Below are 23,659 nucleotides of genomic sequence, written 5' to 3'. Positions count from 1 at the left end.
TGATTTTGAGCACCTTTTCACATGACTATTGAAAGCTCTGATTTATTCTTCTTAAAACCTCTTAAAACTGGCCATTTCTCAACTGAAAAACTGCTCTTATTTTTAAAAATTTGGCTCAGTTCCCTAGATATTTGAGAAATGAGGCCTTTATCAGAGAACCTTAGCTGAATCACTCAATGTTTGTGGTATTCTCTAATAATGCTATCAAGACAGATTACTGATAAAAACATATCCATGCTGCTTTCACTTCCAAAAGGACTAAATGTAGCCCAGCTTCTAATACAATGAATTGAAGCTTATGTAAATCCCACTAATCAGTAACATTAGAAATTCAAATAAAACCATCCTTGCTAGTTTCCTGGCTTCAAAAATCAAAAGTATACGTGTATATATGTATATGTATGTATGTACACACACATATATGCATATACATATACATATATATAATATGAATATTATAATATTCACACAGAGCACATTAAGAAAAACAAATAAAGAACCCACCAAAGAATGGTGAGATTCCATGACTTGCTTTCATGGTTGCCCTTTGAAGTTTTTGATTAATAATCTGTTGATGAGCAGTGTATTGTTAACATTCTATTGGTTACTCAGAGCCAACATACCAAAGACCCAAACAGTTTAGCTGTTACCATTGACTTTAAATTGAAGGATCTGAGCTTCAAATCCTTACTCATAATATATCAATTACTAGCTATAGAATCTAGAAAAGTCATTTTATCTCTTTGGGCCTCATTTTCCTCAATATACAAAACAAAGCAGTTAGAGAAGATGAACTCTCAGGTCCCTTCCAGCTCTGAAAATACTGAAATTCTATGAAATTTCTGAAAACATGGAGAAGATAGATATGTTAAGGTTTCTGAATTAAGGGTTTTGGTTAAAAATGAAACTCTGTGAGTTTTCCATTGTTCTTTTTATCCCCTATTAAGTTACATAACCTTTACCTAAAATTTTGACACCTACAAATATGTGGGAGATAAAAATGTTATGTTTCTCACCTCCTGGTCTGTAGACAACATCATCTTCAGTAATGAACGATGTTATCTCCCCAGTATCCGTCCTCTCATAACGAGATTTCTTTTTCGGAGGCTTCTTTTTGCTCTTCTTTGCAGACTCCTCTGTTGTGGCACTGTTATTGTCATTGTCCTCATCTTCACTGTGGTCACTTTCTGCGTAATTCTTGGCTCCACCTTCCAACGTGCAGCTTCGACGAGGTCGGGAGTTTTCACTCTCTCTTGTTTTGTCCCTCTTTTCTCTTTCCCGGTCCCTATCACGGTCCCGGTCCTTTTCTTTGTCTTTGTCCTTCTCTTTGTCAGCTGTCATGATTCGCCACGTGCCTTCTTCTGTCCTCTCACGGCTGGGCCTCCGTGAAAGGTAGACAGTGAGCCTGGGCTTCAGTCTTCTGAATTTCTCACTCAATTCCAGGAAAAATCCAACCACTCCAACAACCCCACCGTTTCAAAAAAAGCTGTTAGGAAAACAAAAACAAAAACAAAAAATGCAGTTAATATTGTATTCTGACTTGCTTTCACAACTGATTCCATATTAAAAAGAGAAAAAAGAAAAAGTCTATATTAAACTATCAACCATTCTCAGTATATTAAAAGATAAAGAAAAGTACAACACAGTAACATATTAAAAGAACCCTTTGAAAGAAAATTTTACATTTTTACTCCTAAAAACTTTTGACATATGTCAAGAAAAGCAGGACTAAGTTAATTGCTTGAAAAATAATGCTATCCTCAGAAACTAAAAGTTTTAAGGTTTCCTTCCCTAATTATTACTATAAAGTACCATATAAATACGACCTAGTATTATTACTAATAATAATAATTCTCACACATACACACATTGATATAAAGTCTTTCTCCATAACGACCATAAAGAGAAAGGCAGTCACTGATAAGGCTCAAAGTGACATAAAGGTAAACTTCAATTTCCGCAATTGTTACTTTTTCATTAAAAAATAAAAGTATATAACTGTGAATCATTTTTGCAACACATAATGACTATGTAAAGAGAGAGGAGAAAGGGGAGAAAAAGTTAAAAGTTCTCATTTTAATTCAAGGAGAATGCACCTTGTAACCCTGATCTGAGAAGGTCATTGTGAACCAACTTTCTAAAAAGCCCACCATCACCGAGATACTTCTCCCTCAATAGTTTAATAGTATCGACCTAAAAAACATACCCATTCTGCCAACTTTTTTTTTAACATAAAGTCACCTCCTGCAGATAAAGTCTAAAAGAAGAGCAAAATCTGGCCAATTACATACAGTAGAAATAGGAGGAAGATAAGACAAACATGAAACAATTTTCAAATTATCTCAAGGAAGGAAAAATAAACAAAGTGAGGAAAAAATAATAAATTATTTAATCCCCAAAAAGCAACCAAAACATCAGTAAGTACTAAACAACATGCCTGATTTCCATTTAAATAAAGATTTTATGATAAAAATGTAAAGAATACACACGCACACACACACACAAATACGATGAATGTTGCAAAATTATAAAGGTCAACTGTGGCTTGAAAGAAAGATATGAAAGGACACTTTCAATTCATACCTTTGCAGAGGTAGAGGTACACAGATGTTACACAATGCACATGCTTTTTTTACTTTTTCAATGTACTGAATCAGTTGTGCTGACTTTTTTACCTCTTTTATTGTCTTAAGACATACTATCTAATACCTGAAACAGCTCACAAACAGCAGGAGGGAGAAGGATTCTAGGGGAAATTATGATACTGTCAAAAACAAAACAAAACAAAACAAAAAATCCTATCTTTAAAAAACATTGTACAATTTGTCCATGGACACAGACAATATCATTAGGAAAATATGTATTCATGCATAATAGACATTTTCTAATTCTCTAACTAAACATGTTTAGGTTCACCACTGCATTACAGAGTAGTTTATAACACATCTCTGGTGAGGACACAGGACCAGAAAAGGAAGCAGACCAGTAATGGAGGAAGAATGTGATTCAAATGGAATGCCAGAGTGCTAATATGGTGTCCCAAAAGTATTGCAAGATCTAAAGGAAGAACTGTGGAGACTGGTAAAATCAACAATAAGATTCTTGTAGTCTTCCAAAGAATAAAGAAAATAAATTATATATTTTTAACATAACATGATTCTTCTAAATTATTATAAAAGGACTTACACTTCCACTTCTCTTTTGCCCTTTCTCATTCTACCTTACACTTGTGCAATAGAAAAAAGGAAGTCAGAGAGCAGATTGACACGCAATTATGTTGAGAAGACCACAGAGAAAACATCTTACAAAAATGAACACAAAATTGGTCTTCTTTTCTTAAACAAATGATATCTTCTTACCAAAATATGTTACAAGGCACTGTTAACTCTTTTCAACTTCTGTGATAAAATTCCTATAAGGAATATAAATACACACACATACATATACATATGTTCATACACACACACACACACACACGTGATAATATACTCATCATCACATATAGTTCAAACTTTCATTCATGAAATTTAAAAATTAATTTGCTTAATAGTAATAGCTAAGACTTATATAGTGCTTACTTTAAAGCACTGTTTTATAATTATTAACTGATTTGATCCTCACCCCTGAGAGGCAGGTGTTACAATTATCCTCATTTTATAGGTGAAGAAACTGAGACAAACAGAGGTTAAATGACGAACATTAGACCACAAATTTAGTAAGTGATTGAGATCACATTTGAACTCAGATCTTCCTCACTCCAGGTGCAGCACTCTATCCATTGCACCATCTAGCCCCTCTAAACTTAAACAGAGAACACCTTTTCAGGTGGACAGATGATCACAGATCCAGTGACATATTTGTATTATGTTTAAGTTATTGGGATAATTGTTAAATTAGTGTGAATAATAGACACTGTGTGAGACTTGATAACTTTGCTTTCATTTTTCTTATATCTTGCCTTTTTCTTTTCTAGTATAAGCAAAGTGATTTTTAAAAAATTATTTTAGGATTATGAATTATTTGTGCCCAAACTATGGTAGAACTTATCAAGCTCATATTGGTCTCATCAGCCACAGTTGGACACCCAGACCTCTGACTCAACATAGTTATGTTGTTTTGGTCCTCTTTGGAAGGCAATGAGCAAAAACAACCAACTTTAAGATTAGGACAAAGAAATGCTTCTTGTCGAAGGCGGGATATTAGCTGAAACTTGAAAAAAGTCAGAGAAACACAGGATGGGGAATAGACATGGAAAACATGCAGTCAAGAAATGAAACTGCAAGGATAGCTAGGTGGTGCAGTGGATAGACCTCCAGCCTTGGAGTCAGGAGGACCTGAGTTCAAATCCGGCCTCAGACACATTTTTTTAAAAAAACTTACTAGCTGTGTGAGCCTGGGCAAGTCACTTAACCCCACTGCCTAACCAAAAAAAAACAAGAAAAGAAAAGAAAAAGAAAAAAAGAAATGAAACTGTTTATGTGAGGAGCAGCAAGGAGGCCAGTGTCACTGTTGGTTGGTTGTTGTCCTTCATTCTCAAAGAGGACCAAAATGACATCATACTGATGGGGTCAAGGCATGGTATCTCGATTGTGGCTGATCAGACCAATATAAGCTCACAAGGCTCTACCACAGGTTGTCCACATGACATGTGGAGTGGAGATGGCTCTAAATTTGCACCTCTCGTGTTTCTTTTAAGCTACTGCAATTTTGCTTTGTTCATAGCACACAGTGCCTTCTTTGACGTGGGCACCCCATATTAGGGCAATCCTATAGCAATGTCTCCCATGTCTCAAATTATTCTTGATGCCATTTTCATTCTTGTTGAAGGCATCCAACAACATTGCTGAAAACATCAAGCTAAAAAGCATGAGAATAAGTACACATGCCTGCTTCACTTCCACGGTGACTGGGAAAATGCAAGAGCATCATACACACCAAGACTGGTTTGACAAAAATGATGGGGAAATTCAGAAGCTGCTAAATGAAACACAAGAACTCCACAGGGTTTGCCAGGAAGATAGTTCATCCATTTCTAAGAAAGCAGCATTTAACTCCATCCAAAGTAAAGTACGATCAATGCTTAGAGAGACGCAGGCGGATGAAATTGAGTTCTATGCAGATAGATGTCCTAAAGGCTATTTATGGGCCAAAGACCCATCTCAACTACTCAGCGCTGATGGAGCCATATTGATAAGGGATAAGAACAAGATCCTGGAGAGATAGGCTGAAAACCGCCATAGTGTTCTCAGGAGATTATCATCAATCAATCAGTGCTGAAGCCATTGACCATATACTTCAGGATGACGTCAATCCCTCTCAAGCTGAACTTCCAACAGAAGAGGTTTTGGGGTGCCATTAAGCTCCTCTTATCTAGCAAAGTGCCTGGTATTCTACACCAGCCTAGATTTATAAGGCAGGGAGTCTATTGCTCATACAAAAGCTGACAGAAATTTTCTGGGTTATATGGCAAGAGGAGGTTATCTCCTAGGCATTCAAGGATGTCCCTCCATTGTCCATCTCTATAAAAGAAAAGAAAATAGACTGTCCTGTAACAATGTGGGGAGGGGGAAAAGGGTAGAGTGAGAAGGAGGGTCCTCTCTCTTAGGCATTGCTGGCAAAATTCTTGCCAGAATCCTCCTTAATAGGCTGATCCTTCACCTGGAAGATGGTCATCTACCTGAGAGCCAATGTGGCTTCAGAAAGAGCTAAGCACAGGCCAATATGGTGTTTGCTGCCCAACTACAGGATTAATGTCAGGAGCAGAGCAGGTTTGTAAACAACATTCACTGAACTGACCAAAGCCTTTAATACTGTCAGTCATGAGAGCTCATGGAAAATCATGGCAAAATGTGGTTACCCAAAGAAGTTCCATCAGTATTCTACATCAGTTTCATGACGGCATGCTTGCATGGGTTTTGGATAATGGATGACACTCTCCCGCTTTCCCAGTGTCATTGTAGACTACATGGAAGGGAATAAGGTATAAAAATACTGGAAGTGTAGGAATGGGCCAGATTATTAAAGGCTTTGAAATTCAACAAAGGGGTTTTTATACCTGGTTCTGGAAGTAATAGGGAGTAATTGGAGTTTATTGCATCAGGAGGGGGAAATATACTCAGACTTGTGATTAAGAAAATCACTTTGATAGCTGAGTGGAAGATGAACTGGAATGAAGAGACACTTGAGGCAGGTAAACCCACCAGCAGACTATTGCAATAGTCCAGGAATCAGGTAATTAAGGGCCTGCACCAAGATGGCATCAATGTGAGAGGAGAAAAGGAGGTATATGGGAGAGATGTGATGAAGGGAAAATTAACAACATTTAGCTATTGATTGGAGGTGTATAAGAGACGGGAACCAAGTATGATACCAGATGCAAACCTGGACAAAAGGGAGTGGTAACCTTGACCATACTAGGAAAGTTGGAAAAGGGGGACAGTTTTGTAGAAAGATGAGCTCAGTTTGAGACATGCTGAGTTTTAAAATGTCGGTAAGGCATCCAGTTTGGGATATTTAAAAGAAAGTTGGAGATTAAATTCAGGAGAGAGGTTAGGGCATAGGAATGATAACTGAAAGTATAGAAGCTGATGAGATTATCAAGTGAAATAACATAAAAGGAAAAGGGAAGACAGCTCAAGATAGGGTTTGGGGGACAAACAAGGATTATAGGCATGACCTGTACAAAAATCCAGTAAATTAAAGTGAGAAGTGGCCTCACAAGTAGAAGGTGAACCATCAGAAAGTACTATCATGAAAACATACAGAAAAGATCGTATCAAAGACAAGTCAATGAACAACAGTGTCAAAGCACGCAGAGGGCTCAAGATGCATGAGGATTGAGAATAGCCACTGGATTTGGAAATAAGAGATCATTGGTAATTCCAAAAGGGCAGTTTCAGGTGAACAATGAGGCTGAGAACCAGAGTACAGAGAGCTAAGAATAGAATGAGAGGGAAGGTAGTGAAAGCATCTATTATAACTGGTCTTTTCCAGGAGTTTAGTCACAAAAGGGAAGAGAAATACCAACAGCTAGTAGGAATGGACAGATCAAGTGAGGATTGTGCAGTGAAATTAAAACATGTTTCTAAAAAGTATGGAAGCAGCCAGTACACACCAAGTGACTGAATACTGGCGAGCAAGTAGGAAGGACAGAGAGGACAACTGGCTGGAGAACTGGAGCAGAAATGCAGAACTGTTTGCCTTGAAAAGGAGAAAGGTTTCCCCTTTATGTGAGATGGGGGTTGAAGCAGACAGTGCCAGAAGGAAAAGGTGTGGAAAAGCGGTCGTGGTTGAGTGGGACTGTGAATCAATTAGTGAAGTATAAAAACTTACTTACAACAGAGGGGGTCTAGCTGAGATTGTATACCAAATCTGTAAAGGAAGTTTAGCAAATGAAGTAGTAACGGAAGTACCAAGATTTTTTATATTTTTCCCAGCTTGGTTTTGTAGCACACAAGTAGAAATAAAAGTATCCAGTGATGCAAGCAATCCAAGGCTGGAGTTTGGAAGAGCAAGGTTTTCACTATTATGAAGAGGCAACAAACTTAAGAGGACAGTGCAGCACTGAACTGGTTTATCACAGGATCAAGATGAGGAAGGGAACAGTGTAGTCAACGCCAAGGGTGATGACTTGGGAAAGAATTCAGGGCTAGAAGGATTAAAGATCTCAATGAGGACAAAAAACAGGATGTAGAGTTGTAAAGCAGTTAAAGAGGTAAATAACTGATTATGACAGATAAAAAAAATTTAATAATTTATGAACATGGATGTGGAACATTTATAGGTAATGGCAAGATCAAGGTATGACCACCTCTGGAGAAGGTCATGGGAAATTTTTTAAGTTGAAGAAATGTGAGGTTAAGGTGTTAGAAGGAGTAGCAATACAAATGTTGATGTATCCTAGAATGAAGGCAAGGGCTGGAGAAGATAAAGATTGTGCATCAGTCCTTGAACTTACTGAGGAAGGAAGAAGTGTCTATGGACAATGGCCATGAGAACCTTGATTGGGAGGTATATTGGGATTGAGTTAATCCCAAGGAAGGAGAGTTTACTGAGTGATGGTGGAGGAGAGACAAGAAGTGACAATGCATGAAACAAGGAGGAATACATCATTTCTACTATAACCAGTGAGTTGGGAATTTGAGGTAAAGTCCAAATACTGTGGAAACAGTAGCCAGGAGAGCTGTATCATCAAAAGAAAACCAGGTTGCAGTGAGTATACGAAGATGGAAAGAGTGAGAAAGGAAATGGTTCAGGATGAAAACTAGTTTGTTACCTATGAGGCAGGCATTCCACAAAGCACAGGGGAAGAGTTGAATAGCTTTGGAGTGGTGATTCAGGGGATGGAGGAAAGAGGGGAAGAAAAGGTGACCTGCTGGTAATGGGAATAAAGAATCAGTCAGTGGGGAATGGAGAACAAAGTATAAATAATGGGAATATTTCACACCATCTATAAACATGATCAAAAGTCTTCAAGACAATGTAGTACAACTAGCATAAAACCAAAGTATTTACTTTTCCTTTTTGGCAGATAGATTTTGAGATTGGATACTTCAACTTTCTGAACACATTTCAAGACAAGGAGCCTTACTACACAGGCATGGAATTTTTGCTCTCAATGAATCATCTCTTAAACAGGCAGTAATAAACTCAAGTCTCTGTGGGCCACTAGTCTTAGCAACTGAAAACACACAGAGACATTACTTTCCCTCCTGGGATTTATTCTGGAGCACATACATTTTCTAACATAGGTGAAAAAATATCAGCTATTTGTAAAACCACCCTCATTGACACTGAAAACCCACAAAGGTCCAGAGGGAGTCCATGAAGGGGAAAACAGTCTTAGGGATGAAAACTGCCAAGGCATTCCCTTAGCTATACAATGCAGAACAAAAATACAAATATGTAAATTTAAGGTGAGAATATCACTTCTTCCCTTGGCTACCGAGTTTAAGAGATTTCAAAAAAAAAAAATAACTAACAAACATTAACTTTAAAAAAACTAATACAATTAAATAAGGAGGAAAATACAAATTCAATCTGTTCTTCTACCTTGTCCCCTTTGAAATCACATTCTGTATATGTCTAAATATGAGAACAGCAAGCTCATTTCTGAAATAAATGTATAATGAAATAAGAAAATGTGACAACAAAAAGACAAGATAGTTTTTTTTAAATAAGAATTCACATTTATATATAACTCTTAATTCACATCCAACGTTGTGGCATAGGTAGTATATCACAGACGAGGAAATTGAAACAAATATTAAGTGACCTATTCACATCAGGTTAAAAAAAAGAGGTCTAGAAGAAGAACTCAAAATCTGGCACCATTTTCACTATTCATACAAAGTCCCTCACATGCTGAAGAGTCAGCTATACAAAGAATTAAAGGAAATTTTCTATTACCTATAATAATCCCAAAGAGAAGAAAACTGAAATCCTAGTTCACTTCAAAACACAACAGAAAGGTAAAACTTGCAACATATTTACTATCTTAATTTTTATTACTTGAGCACACACCAGCAGGTTAATAGCACAAAGTGACTAGAGCAATGTGTCAAGCTACCTTAAGATTTGCTAACAATAATTCATAAAAAGAATACCCCAAACTATGAAAAATCAAAAGGTGACTGATACTGCTACATGTGACTTCTAGACAACACTCATCTATGATAATTACTCATATCCACCGAATTAAACACAATGATCTCCGGAACTAAATTCTAGTAAAATATATGAGTAGAAATTTTCATCCTTCCTATCATCAATGCATCCAGAGAAGCTGGAAATTCAGACATAGGCACTATTTTAACAAAAACTGAATGAGGAAAAAACAGTTAACATTTGAAATCCTCTAGGAAGCTACTTCTTCATTTCCACCTGCCCTGAATATGTATGGCTCAAGTACTTACTCTATATGTTAACATCTCTGGCCCTGATTTTTCTCTCTTGTAAAACTGAGGTGATTGGAAAACATCATCTTTACAGTCTCCCTGGGCTTTGTAAGTGTCATGATCCTTTGGAAGCACAAAAATTCAAATATATACTACCATGTTTTACTTCTTTTGCCACATAATGACATAAATAATTTATTTACCGCAAGCAAAGTGACATATGAAAAACTGGTTCACAACACAAACAAAAAATACCCATACCTAACCATGAGGAAATCACCTAAAATGGATACAGTGAAAGACAAGGCCAGAAACTACTGATAAAAACAAACGACAGAGCTTAACATAACTGGCAAGACACAAGTGCAAATTGTGCAAGTGAACCAAAGAAAAAGGCAACTGAGTTTACCAACTAAAAAGCGCTCTGGATTCCCCTAAGGGTTTGTTTTCCCATGCCTCCTGAAACTTTCACGTTTACTTAGCTGTATATATGCTGCCCCTGTAGAATGCAAGTTCTTTTACAGCAGGGATGGAAATTTTGCAAATATTTCTATTAATCAAGTATGTGCTTATTTCTGGTGCTAAGGGGAAAACAATTTCATTTAATTTCAACAAGCATTTATTTGATTCTCTACTACATGAGAGATGATGAGCATACAATGACAAAAAGAAAAATACTTTCTGCCCTCAAAGAATTTATAATCTCCTGAATGAAGGTAAAAAAAATCGTACACAGAAATAAAAACAAAATCTAGCATTATGAGGATATTGATAGGGTGGGCCCAACAACTGGGATAATCAAAAAAGACCTGGTATAGAAGGCAGTCACTGAGCTGAGCTCCGACTTGGTATAGAGAGATACAATTCAAGGAGCTCATGATCTAGCTGTAAAAATCTAACTTGTTTGGGGTAGCTAGGTTGCACAGTAGATAGAGCTCTGGCCTTGGAGTCAGGAGGACCTGAGTTCAAATGTGACCTCAGACACTTGACACTTTACTAGCTGTGTGACCTCAGGCAAGTCACTTAACCCCAACTGCCTTACCAAAAAGCAAAAAAAAAAAAAAAAAAGAAGCTAACTTGTTAAACCATTTTAAAACAATTATATCCTAAATCATATCATACTAATTCTGTTTACAACTAGAGTTCAGCTAAAAGGGGCAGGACTAATGGAGAAGGTAAAATAGGAGCTGGAAACCTGAATGAGTAGTACATGGATAAACAGAAAAGAGCTCAGCATTCTGATAAGATTCAGAACGAGCCACAGGTGACAATACAGTGACACACTCAGCTCAACTCAAGTAGAAGGCTGTACACTAAGGAAAAGTAAGGAAATAAAAAGTAACTACACACCAAAAAATCTGAAGTGAACATGGTAAAATTATAAAGCCCAAACATGATTCAAAAGAAGAGATAAGAGAACTGCCAACCCACTCTTTGGGCAGGACAGACAGCCACAAGTATTGCATTTACATGTGTTTTCATTCTTTTCCAGATACATTCAGATGTATTTTTGTTTTCTGCTTCTTTTTCTTTTTAATCTTTAAAAAGTATTATTTGTTAAATGGGAAGAACAAAGAAAGGGAAGAGGATAAGCATTTAGGTCATGTTTAGCATATACCAGGCATTATATGCTAAGCCTCAGCTTTATGAATATTACCTCATTTGATCCTCACAACAACCTTCTGAACCCTTAACAGGTGTTGCTATTGCACCCATTCTACAGTTGAGGAAACTGAGGCAAACAAAAGTTGAGTGATGGGGCAGCTAGATGGTGCAGTAGTCAGAGCACCAGCTGTGGAGTCAGGAGGACCTGAGTTCAAATGTGGCCTCACACACTTAACATTTACTAGCTGTGTGACCTTGGGCAAGCCACTTAACCTCGATCACCTCACCAAAAAACAATAAACGAATCAATTAATAAATTAGTTTTTGAAAAGTTAAGTGACTTACCCAGGGTCACACAACTAGAAAGATCTAAGACCACTACTAAACTGAGGTTTTCCTGACTCCAGGCCTAGATCTCTAGCCAACCTCACCTAGCTGCCTTATATGGGATAGATCTATGAGACTGGGAGAGATACTGAGGAAAGCCGTAAAGATGTTAAAACAAAAAGAGATATTAACAAAAACTTTTTTTTAAAAGGGGGAGGAGAGAGTATTAGTAAGTGGGGATGAGATTAGAGAGGGCCTTGAAAGACAAACAGAAGAGTTTGGCCTAAATTTGTTAGACTAGTAATCTTGAAACTTCCCTACCAGTAAAAAAATTTTTGAATATACTCACTTCTTTATCAATTATAAATATGTTATTATTATGCTAATAAGTATGTGCATCATAGAACATGAAATATAAATTTTAAAAAGCTAAGAAAAAAATGAAATAATACTTGATCTCAAATCAAATAAGAAACCACTGAAATTTGCTTAATAGGAAAGTGACTCGATCAGATTTGTGCTTTAGGAAAACCTCATTAAGAGCCTGAAATGGGATGACACCTGTTTCTGTTTAGATATGTCAGATAAAGGGTAGTGAGGAGTCCAGGATGTGGCTGAAACGATGGTAGTGCTTTGGATTTTAAGAGAAAAGTTTGGAAATGGAGTAGGCCTGAGGAGAGAGGGAGAGAATGCAATGACAAAGGCACAATCCATCTGTGCATATTAATCCCGTGTCATTAACTGTCCCACTGGAAATGAAAAGGAGACAAGTAGGGCTCTTGCTAACTAGTTACTCCCACTGAGGGCAGAGTCCAAAGCAAGGCACCTGCTCTAGCCACAAGAGGATCTGGGTAACAGGGCACAGGACAGAATGTTCCCAATGGGATCCTACCTGCTGCCTCTGAGAGTGTTCCGGACTCCTCAGGAGGCCAAGCCCTGGCCTCCTTGGGATATGGTGGAGATCCTGTACAAGCAGCCTGGGGGTCAGGCCACAGGCCCAGATTTGGGGAACACTTATACTGTTAGACAAGTTCTAGACAGGGGAATTAACACAGCAAAAGCAGTACTTCAAGAAAACTAACCCAAAATGACTGCAGGGTGTTGGACATTTTCCACAGAAGTGTATGAGGCATCAAGGTAGTCGTGGCAAAAATTAGTTTAACATTTTCTGGCTCCTCAATGATGATAAAAAGGGGCCAGAACAACAAAAATGCTTCTGATCTGTATTTTTTCATCTAAAAGGTCTGTCATAAAATGTTTCTATTCTACTTCATCTTTAGAAGCCCTATCTATGAAGGTGAAACCATAAGCACTCCTCCTGCAAGAAAGTTGAAGTGAATTGCTGAGTGGCAGGATTTCTGTGCCATTAGCAGCAGCTGCAGTTGTAGTGCTCCGCCCCCACCCTCAAGGCTCTTTGCAGCATGAAAATCTGCTTTGTGAAAAGAAGACAAACCCATTTGGGCATAAGTAACAAAGAAATGATCATATCTAACAATGATCGGTAAACAAACATTTACTAAGAGCTTGAGTGTCAGCCCCTCTTTGGACAAGAAATGAGACCTCATAATTGTCTAGGGAGGGCACACTTGAACACCCAAAAGAGGGTCACTGTTGCTGTAGTCAAGCAAACACCAATCCAACAACCCAATTTAATGGATTGAAAAGTTACTCTCAAAAAGAAAAAAAAAGTATTTCACACTGATACGAACAAGCTATACTGCAAAAAGTTCTTCATAAACCCGACAAGACAAAATCAGATAAACAAATGATTTAATTAAGCTCTTACACTGGGATCCCAACACAATTATCTGTACTGAATGACGAAACTGGATAAGTCATTCTGTGTATTAACTCATTCCCTGTAAGCAGGACTTCATGAAGGAAACCTATTAAGCTTCAATTGAATACATGAGCCCTAATACCAAAAAAAAAGAGCTTCTGTTGTATCAAAACCTAGGAAGTACCCGATAAAACATAATAAAAATGACACCCAATGCTTTTCCACAAGTCTATCAAGATTCCTAGATTCCTTGCTGTGAATGAATCAAATGATATATGTAAAATGTGAAGCTTAAAATCTACCAACTAAACAATTTCTTCTTTTTTTTCCTTAAGAAATGTCAATATAACTGTGTCCAACTTCCTTGCAAAAGATGAAGGAAGACCATTTAATGTGAGACTAAAAGACTAGAGATTCTAGTTTAGAAAGCACAAACCAGAGAGAAAATGTTGGAAATTGAGCCTTTTTCCAGAGTTTGTACTGTAGGGGCTACAAAGAAAATTCAACATTTACTCAGCACCTTCAAGGCACTGTGCTGGGCATTCCCTACTCTCTGTATTCCTTTGAAAAGAAAAATAATGAAGCACAGGAGGGCTTTTTTCATACAAGTAACTGGGAGATGACAGCAAACTTAAAACCCCACCTATTTATTTTACCTTGGCTACATTCTAAGATTGTGAGTCCTTTTAATCAGTGTGTTTGGTGAAATTTACCAGTCTCTGAAAACAAAACTGCTTACCTTCATGTTATTCGTCTATCACAGATGTTTTAATGAGTTAAGCATTTTCATCATTTCATATATAATTATACTTGGTTGATATGAAATCCATAAAGTGAGGACCATTACAAAAATACAACATTGAGTATTTTTGTTCTCCAAAATAAACTATGTTAATATGTCACAGATATTGCCAAGACAGTAATTACACAGATGTTTAAAACTGGATTTGGACAACAGAATTAAATGCACTCACAATCTGAGTGTTCCTGGGAAGCCCTAGGGTTTGGTTTAGTAACCATATTACTCCCTAGGGGTTAGCCTGACCAAGCCACACAAAATAGAAAGGGATTTGACAAGAGTTTTTGTATCACACAAATGAAAAAAATTAGTGCTTATACTTCCACAAAATGAAGAAAATGAATTTCCTATGAAAATAAGTCCCCACACTGGCATGAGATTTCCTAGATTCACTTTGACAAAATATATGGTTGTAAGTGACAGGAAAATAGCAATAAAAACCAAGCTGCAATATTTAAACAAAATACTGATGCTCTGGTTAAGAAATCTTTAATCTTTCTACATCCAAATAATAAAAGGGCATCTAGATGCAAAATTCTAATAATACTTGTGGCCCCTGTATTACTAGAAAATATGTTTAATATTTGTAATAGCAAGATTCTCATCGTGGAGAAAAAAGGTTTTACTTCAGTTGCTGGGCCAGAGTCAGATCCTGTCTCAGACACAATATTCTTTAATATTCAGGAACTCTGGATTACGGCTAGGGTAAAACCAATGGATTTTATATGCAAGAAGGCTAAAAACAGATCACTTGGTGATGGTTTATTTCAGTTTGAACAGAGTTCCAAGGTTCATGTTGACATGCAACTATGGTTCCCAACTAATGGCTTCAAAAGAGAAAATTGAAGGAGCCATATTATAAGACCCAGTTTAACACATATGCACTAACCCTAATTTACAAAAGCACTTATAGCTCACTCTTAATGCAAGGGTTCATATCACCACAAGGTGGGGAAGTCAGCAAACTGACCTGAACAGTTAACAGGTTTTATATAAACAGACTGAGCATAAGACAAAGTTTTGCAAAAAGGCTTGTTCTCTGATCAGATTTGGAAAATTTCAGTCTCAAACAGAATCTGTCATTTTTCCATGCCTGGACTGTTCTAGACTAGTATGAATCATTTCATTGATCAAATCCAGTATACTACAGTCTTTGTTGAACTTAAGTCATGCAAATGTAAAGACCCATAAAAGATAGCTGATTATGGACGTCAAACAGATAGAAAATAGAGAAAGCTCAACTGGAAATCCCATAGACCATACCACAACTTTTGTTGTTCTGTTTTTCATTTCTAATATGATCATTTCCTAATTAACTCCTTCCTTCTCATCTGGGGAATTGCCCTTGTAACAAAGGCTTGGGGGGGAGAGGGACAAAGCAAGTTCAAAAAAGCCAATCTAGAAACTGACAGAAACTGAAAGCATATGCAATGTTCCAAACCCAGTTTCCTACATCTTTGTGCTGAAGAAATAGGAGATATGTTTTCCAAACCCCTCACTAGTTGTTTGTTCCACAAATTCCAAATGGTATAGCTAGGAAAAGTGATTATTCATCCATTACATGACTGTCTAACCAAAATATGACACTGTCATTACATCCCACTCTATTATAAATGACAATTTTTTAAAAACTTAGAAAAAGTCATGGTTTCAGGATTTCTTTGACAAGAAGCTTTAAAACTAAAGCAAAAAAAACATTTCTTGAAAACAAAGAATTGGAAATTAAAATCATTACACAAGAAAGCAGACAAGAATGTAGAAAAAAGTAAAGATGAAAAAAAAACCCCTACATTACCAAAATCAAAAAGGTCCAAACATTGACAACATAATGGAATCTAAAAGTGGTCTTTATGGTTGCTACAAACCATTCTGCTTTGTCAGGAGAGGCTTATTCTACCTTTATAGGTATAGACTTCTTATTATACAACAAACCCTATGTTAATGTCGTAGTTTTAAATTCCTTAAAGCATATATGTGTGTGTGTGTGTGTGTGTGTGTGTGTGTGTGTGTGTGTGTGTGTGTGTGTGTGTGTGTATCCGTAAGAATTATTTGGTAATCATAGAACAAGCCATAGAAAAATTTAGATTTTACAGAGGCAAATTCCTGGTACTAAAGGTATAAAGTCACACGCACAGACAAAAATCAAGACTCCAATTTTAAAAAAATGCTCAGTTGATTAAAAGCTAAATAACCACTCATGAAGGAAAAAAAAGATGGAAGAACTGCTGTCACATCTTCAAATTTAAAAAATTACTAATAGTAAGCTTTATTTTAAAGCCAAAAAAAAAATCCTTAAAGCTGGCAGTGTTAGAAGGTTAAAGGCTCCACATTTTCAGTTAACTAGTCAAAAATTCATTTTTAGACCGCTTTTCTTGTTCTTCCTACCAGCTTCACTGTGAAGAAAAAGAGACAGAACAAAACCCCCAATCAAATTGATAAGAAAAACTCAATAGGGCAAAATATAGGAAAATTTCATGGGTTTAAGAGCACCAAATGCTTTGGGGGATGTTGAGAGAGAAGAACAGAAACACTGACATCTATAACAATTTTTTGACCCACAAGTTTATCTTAACATTCCAAAAATTATTTATTTTAATATTTACTCAACCAGTGTCACGGAGACAAAAAGTGTTTACAAGTAGAGGAAATCTCAATCTTTAACACCTGAGATGGAAAGGATAAAAATAAGATGGGGATTCAGCCACCAGAGATTCCCAACACTAAACTTTCTTTTAAGCAAATAACTGCAGTCGTTCCTACCTTTCAGGGGAAATGACCATTCTTGCCAGTGGTGAAATACTCCTTAAGCACAGGACAGGCATACAAGATAACTTGAAAGTAGCAAAGCAAGGGGCAGCTAGGTGGCACAGTGGATAAAGCACCAGCCCTGAAGTCAGGAGGACCTGAGTCCAAATCCGGCCTCAGACCAAACACTTGACACTTACTAGCCATGTGACCCTGGGCAAGTCACTTAACCCCAATTGACCGCCCCCAAAAAATTTTTTTTTAAAAAATGAAAGTAGCAAAGTACACATATAGCAACAAGGTGAAAGGAGATGAATATGCTATGGTTTCTCAATATTCAACTCAAATAATGAAATGGATCTGTGATCTTATCAACTGAGGATTTCCTGCCAACAATGGAGATTACAACTTATCCATGACTATTTACCCTGCGAGGGTCTCTTTCATGTTCTCCAAAAAAGAAATCTTTACAGAAGATCCATCAAATGTGAAGGAAGCCATCCTTGCTTTCTCCTTAGTATATCAGTGGAGCAACTCTGCACACCCACGTCAACCCTCATTCACACCAGGTCACAAGCACATCTTTCTTGAAGATATAATTTTTTTGAAATACAATTCTTTGATGACATCATTTGCTCCTTCAGAGCTGTTCACTGGTTATTTGTTTGAATCTGCTCATATCCATTACTCATTTTTTTCAACTACCCTATATGTGATATAGTGGTAGTGGTATTTTACAGTGGTAGTTGTATTCAAGTCTCACTGCCATATAGAAACAAAAGTAAAATGTTATTGAAAATATGAAACTTTACCATTATGAGAAGCATGGAATCAGAAAAAACTCTCTGAAATTTTCTGCAAGCAACCCAGATTGATCTCTTCTATCTTTTCTTAATTCAACACCCATCAGTATGGTCTGAATTAGAGACAGAGATGGAAATAGGGATATACTCTCAGAAAAGCTGTTAATTTGGGTACACGTTGAAATCTAGGCAACAGACATTCTAAATTCATTTGATCATATCTGTGTGGATGGACAGGTCATATACTCTTTTCGGTGATCATACTCGTCCAGAAGGCTCTGCAATGTCTTGAGGCATGAACACATATATTAAGATGTCAATGAAAAATAGAAAAACCCTGGAGGACCTTTTTATTCACAACGAATCCCTTCAGTTCTGGAATCTGTGCTGTATCTCCATCACAGAGAGGAATGCTTTTGGTGAACATGTATCCTTATTTATGCCTTTCCCAATGATTATCTTCAGAGGGTCACTGATTAGTGTTATTTCTATTCATATACCTTCAAAGGAATCTTGAACGACTTTGATATATGAGCTGGAGATAACCTTGTTGTACAGCCTCTACAGTAAGATTTTCTTCTTCTAAGTAAAATGGTTTTCTGTAATCCATAAACAGTAAGCCCAACAGAATCTTATGTTTTCTACAACTCTAAGTTAACTATGAGATGGCAAAAACATGGTCTACTGATAAATATAATTTGTGAAAGTCTACTTGTTCTCTCACATTACTTGTGCTCTCAAATCACATACAGACAAGTCATTCCCCAATTGATAAATGGTCAAAGGATATGAACAGGCAGTTTTTCAATGAAGAAACCAAAGCTATATATAGCCATATAAAAAATGCTCTGATTAGAGACATGCAAATTAAAACTACCTTGAGATATCATCTCACACTTACCAGATTGGCCAAAATGATAGAAGGGAAAAACGATAAATGTGGGAAGGGATGTGGAAAAAATGGGATGCTAATATACTGCTGCAATTGTGAACTCATCCAACCATTTTAGAGAACAATGTGGAATTAAGCCCAATGAGCTACCAAACTCTGTACACTCTTTGACCCAGCAATACCAGTATTAGGGTCTATTTCCCAAGGAGATCTGAGAAATAGGAAAAGAACATATATGTTTAAAATATTTATGGTGGTTCTCTCTCCTGGTAGCAAAGAACGAGAAATTGAGTGGCTGTCCACTCAATTTAGCTGAACAGCTAAACAAGGTGTGGTAAATGAGTCTGATGGAACACTATTATGCTGTAAGAAATGATAAGCAGGCTGATTTTACAAAAACATGGAAAGACTTGCATGAAAAAATGAAGAATGAAATGAGCAGAACCAAGAGAATATTATATACATAACAGCAATATTGTTTAAAGAATAAGTGTGAAAGACCTAGTTATTCCAAATAACATAAATACTCAAATGAACTACAAAGGACCTATGAAGGAAGATGCTATCCACCTTGAGAGAATGAACTGATAAATAGAAATATGCAGAGTAGGGTTTTACACACTCACACACACACACACACCCCGGTGTCAAATGGTAGCTTTCTTCAGTGCAAGATAAGAAGAGATGGATACAGCTGGGAACATAAAACATAACCAAAAATATTGAACTTTTTTAAAAAATTACATACAGATGACCATCAAAGTTTTGTATGGGGAGAAAATAGTCAATAGATAAGTGGTTCTTATTGTTTTCTTAATAAACTGTTGTTGAGATTTTTTCTACATTTTTGATGTTTTCCCTCCTTTAGATACCTTAGAAATCAATCTCTTAAGGTGCTCACAGGTACATCACCAGCAAGGACCTTATTTTTATCTATTTCATCTAATCCCAATGCTTTTACTTCTTTGTTCTCTTTACAGCCACTTCCCTCTTCAGTCATTAATTCAGAGGCTGCAATGTTAAGTTCCAAATGTGGTGGTTCTACTATCATTGATGGAGAAAATTTTATCGTATTATTTTTCACAAATCTTTTCCTGCTTTATTCCATTTGAAGTACTCTTTCCATTTTCATCCCTGAATGTCCTTAGAATGATTTTGTTTAGTTGATTATCTTTCCAGGATTTCTTTAGCATGGTTTTACCCTTCACTGTGTTTCTCTCTGCTTTCAGACCATATTACTTATAATCATCTAATATCCATCCTTGTAAAAAATTACTGATGAAATTATGTTACACCTCGAGATCACATTCGGCAGCCATTTATTTCTCTGTTTGGCAAGTAACTAGAAAGTCTGCTCAATAAGACACAACCACTGGATCTTTTGGTCTCCTAGTAGCAATTTATATTCACTGAGTGAAATTAAGATGTTTAATACTGATGTCTGTTTCCTATTCACTATACTTTATTTTCTATAAATCTGTAAGTAATTCAAGGTTAAATGATTTTCACAGACAAAGCATTTATTACAAGCTTACTATATACCAGGCACTAAACTAAGCACTGGGGAAACTAATACCTTCTGTCTTCTCTCATGGGGCTTAGATTCTAATAGGGGAACACAAAAGATAAAGCTCTAGATATCAGCGCCACCAACTCCTTTCTTTGCCTCTCCAAGGAGTACGCAGGAGTCAGACGTCCATTTAGCTGTAATTTCCTTCTTTCTTGTACTTTTGTATATAACAAGCGCTCATAACTTGAGTTACAATAAACAGATTCTAAAAAATATTTTGGTAACTGTTGCAATTTTCATTTTAATTATATGCATTTAAAAAAGTTATTCTAAGAAGAGCTCAAAAGATTTCCACCAGAATACCAAAGGGGCCCATGACTTAAAAAAATTTAAGAATTACAGGTTTATAGGGAAAATGTCAAGACTAACAGAATTCAATTCCTTCAGTAAACTCCACCCAACAGTAATTGGACAAGCGTCTCACATTGAGATCGCCAACATTCAAATTAAAGTTTCTCACAGTTTAAGCACTGTGTGACTCTTGGCAACCTCTGCCTGTCTTCACACCAGTGCTGCCATTCTATGAAGAAGCAGAAGGGAGTTCACAGAGGGCAAATTTTTACTGTTCTAAATTCTATTTTCTATTGTTTTATATTTAATCCCACCACTTAATTGGTTTATGCAACCATATAGTCTGATAATGGAAAATAATGAGCCAGACGATTTTACATAAGATCTAGCTAAAAGCTGCAACTGGCATTTCTAAATTGCATTAATATTTTAATTAATTTTTTTCCAAGAATGAATTTTTCTCTCCTCACCTCTACCTCAATACTGAATAAAAGAAAAAAGAAATGCAAAACCGCAATAAAAATATACTTTATCAGGCAAAATAAATTTACATACTATGTCCAAAAATATGTCTCATTTTGCATATTTCATCTATTCCCTCTGTTTCAGAAGTCAGGCATCATCCTTCATCACTGTACTGTGGAATCAAGGCTGGACACTGTGTTAATCTGAAACCTTAAGGCTTTCAAAATTGTTCCTTTTTTTTTTAAAACAACATTGTTACTGTATAAATTGTTCTCCTAGTTCTGCTCACTTCACTTGGAAAAGTTCTACAAGTCTTTCCAGGTTTCCCTGAAGCCATTCCTTTCATCATTTCTGAGAGTACAGTAGTATTCTATTACTTTAATCTATCATAATTTGTTGAGCCATTATCCGACTGATGATAAAAAACTAAGGGCACTCCCTTAGTTTCCAGTTCTTTACTACTACAATAGAACCGCTAAAAATGTTTTTTGTAAATATAGGTCCATTTCCTCTTTCTTTTCTATCTTTGGGATAAGGCTTATTAGTGATATCACTGGATCAAGGCATCACAGTTTAGCAACTATTTGGGTATAGTTCCAACCTGCTTTCCAGAATGACTAGACAAAGTACTTTAGATCTGAAAAGTACTTTACATACATGATCTAACCGTACATACATGATCTAACCAGATCAATTAGGCAATCAGCCAGCATTTATTATGTGCAACGTGTTGTACTACGATAGGAAACATAAGGAAAAAATGAAAAGTCACCTGATCGAGAACCTTACATTCTAATGAAGAAGGCAACATTTATCTAAGTAGGTAAAGACAAGACTGAGTTTGTTTATTATTTCCAATTTATCCTGCATATAGCTGGCTTCTACATAACATCTGTATGTTGTCTACCCATAAGATTGTGAGCTTCTTAAGGGCAAGAAATGTGTTTTACATTTCTTCATATCTCTAGCACTTGCACAGTGCCTGGCACATAGCAGGCATTTAACAAATACTCACTAACTGAAAGTGACCTTAGAGGGAAAAGGCACTAGTAGTTTAAGAATCATGACAGGCTTCCTATAGAAGCTGGCATTGGAGTTGAGTTTTGAAGGAAGGTAGGGATTCCATGAGGCAGAAGTAAAGTGAAAGTACATTACATTAATGGAGGAGAGCCATTACAAAGGCATGGAGAAAGGAGAGGGTTATATGTGAAGCATACCAAGTAGGTCATCATAACTGGGCCATAGATTTTGTAGAGAGTGGCAGTGTATAAAAAGACTGGAAGAGTAAGAGAGGGCCAGGCTCTGAAGAGTTTGAAAAGCCAAACAGGCATTTCTATTTTATCTTATTAGTTACAATAGGGAGACTTGAGGTTAATGAGTAAGGAGGGGATGACAGAGTCAGGAAAATCACTGCCAACAACTCTCTGAGATGTTCTACACAGTATCCCCATTTTCAGATAAGGAAATGCACGCTCATAGAGATTCTATGATACACCCCCAGTCACACAACTTAAAAGAATCAGAGTGGGAGATTTGAAGCCATGGCATTCCTGACTCCAAAATCCAGTGTTTCTACTGTATAGTCTCTACAGATGAAATGGAGAAATAGAAAACTGACATGAAAAGGGATCAATCTGCCTGCACTTCTACACTCCCAGTCTCACCGGGAATGATAACATAACTACTACACATGGACAATTAGTACCTCACACTATTCAATTAACTTTGTGAAGATGTAGCAATAGCATTTAAGCTGAGGACAGCCATAAAGTAGCTATCATAGATACAAAAAGGCATGATGAAGGTGATCATTTTAAAGGCATTCAAAAGTAACATTATAAAGACAGGGAGATTTCAAAAGTGGGGGGAGAGGAAAGGAGAAAAAAATAATTGACACTACCATACCCCACCACACCCATGGGGGGGGGGGGGGAGAAGAGAGAGAATATATCAGTAACTATCAGTCCACATAGCTACTTCTTTATCTCAATAAAATCTTTATTCAATTATGTATGTCTTTTTGTGGCCTATGCAAACATCCAGAGTAACTCAATTAAATTTCTCAAGACTTCCTATGTCAGACCACATCTTGTTGCAGAATTAAATGAAACGTATAGAGAATATAAGAATATTGTTACTCACAAAATAGCATTAGACTTGTAAAGCAAAATACAGTTTTAAAGGCTCTCTTTCTATGCACTGTACATTTTAAAGTCAAACAAGATTTTTAACGTATTCCTGTTTTTAAAAAATTGGTACAACTATCGTTGCATATCAAAATCAATATATACTAACCAAACAATATAGAGCACAAATCAGACTATGTCACTCCACTGCTCAATGTAACTCCAATGGCTATCTATTGTTTCTGGTTTCAAATGCAATCTCCTCTGTTCTAACCTGACAGCAACCTACTTTCCCAAGCTTATTATATATTACTTCCCTCCAGGCACACTACAGACCAAACTGGTCTTCATCTCCCATAG

The 23,659-nt window shown here is 36.6% G+C and overlaps 1 protein-coding gene across 4 annotated transcripts in view; it reads right to left on the bottom strand.

Moving 5' to 3' along the window:
* The window catches only part of RERE (arginine-glutamic acid dipeptide repeats), a 564,089-nt gene that overhangs the window by 350,217 nt on the left and 190,213 nt on the right, over positions 1 to 23,659 (bottom strand). For all 4 annotated transcript variants that reach the window (XM_020974543.2, XM_078145698.1, XM_078145699.1 and 1 more), the window contains exon 2: positions 1,017 to 1,486. In XM_020974543.2, the coding sequence (XP_020830202.1) occupies positions 1,017 to 1,341 (325 nt within the window). In that variant the 5' untranslated portion in view covers positions 1,342 to 1,486. The remainder of the gene's footprint in view (positions 1 to 1,016; positions 1,487 to 23,659) is intronic.

Source organism: Phascolarctos cinereus, unplaced genomic scaffold (assembly GCF_003287225.1).
Source record: "Phascolarctos cinereus isolate Bilbo 61053 unplaced genomic scaffold, phaCin_HiC Scaffold_726;HRSCAF=1367, whole genome shotgun sequence".
In the NCBI taxonomy this organism is placed as follows: Eukaryota; Metazoa; Chordata; class Mammalia; order Diprotodontia; family Phascolarctidae; genus Phascolarctos; species Phascolarctos cinereus.
The sequence above is the reverse complement of the archived record's forward strand: the minus strand, read 5'-3'. Positions and strand labels throughout refer to the sequence as shown.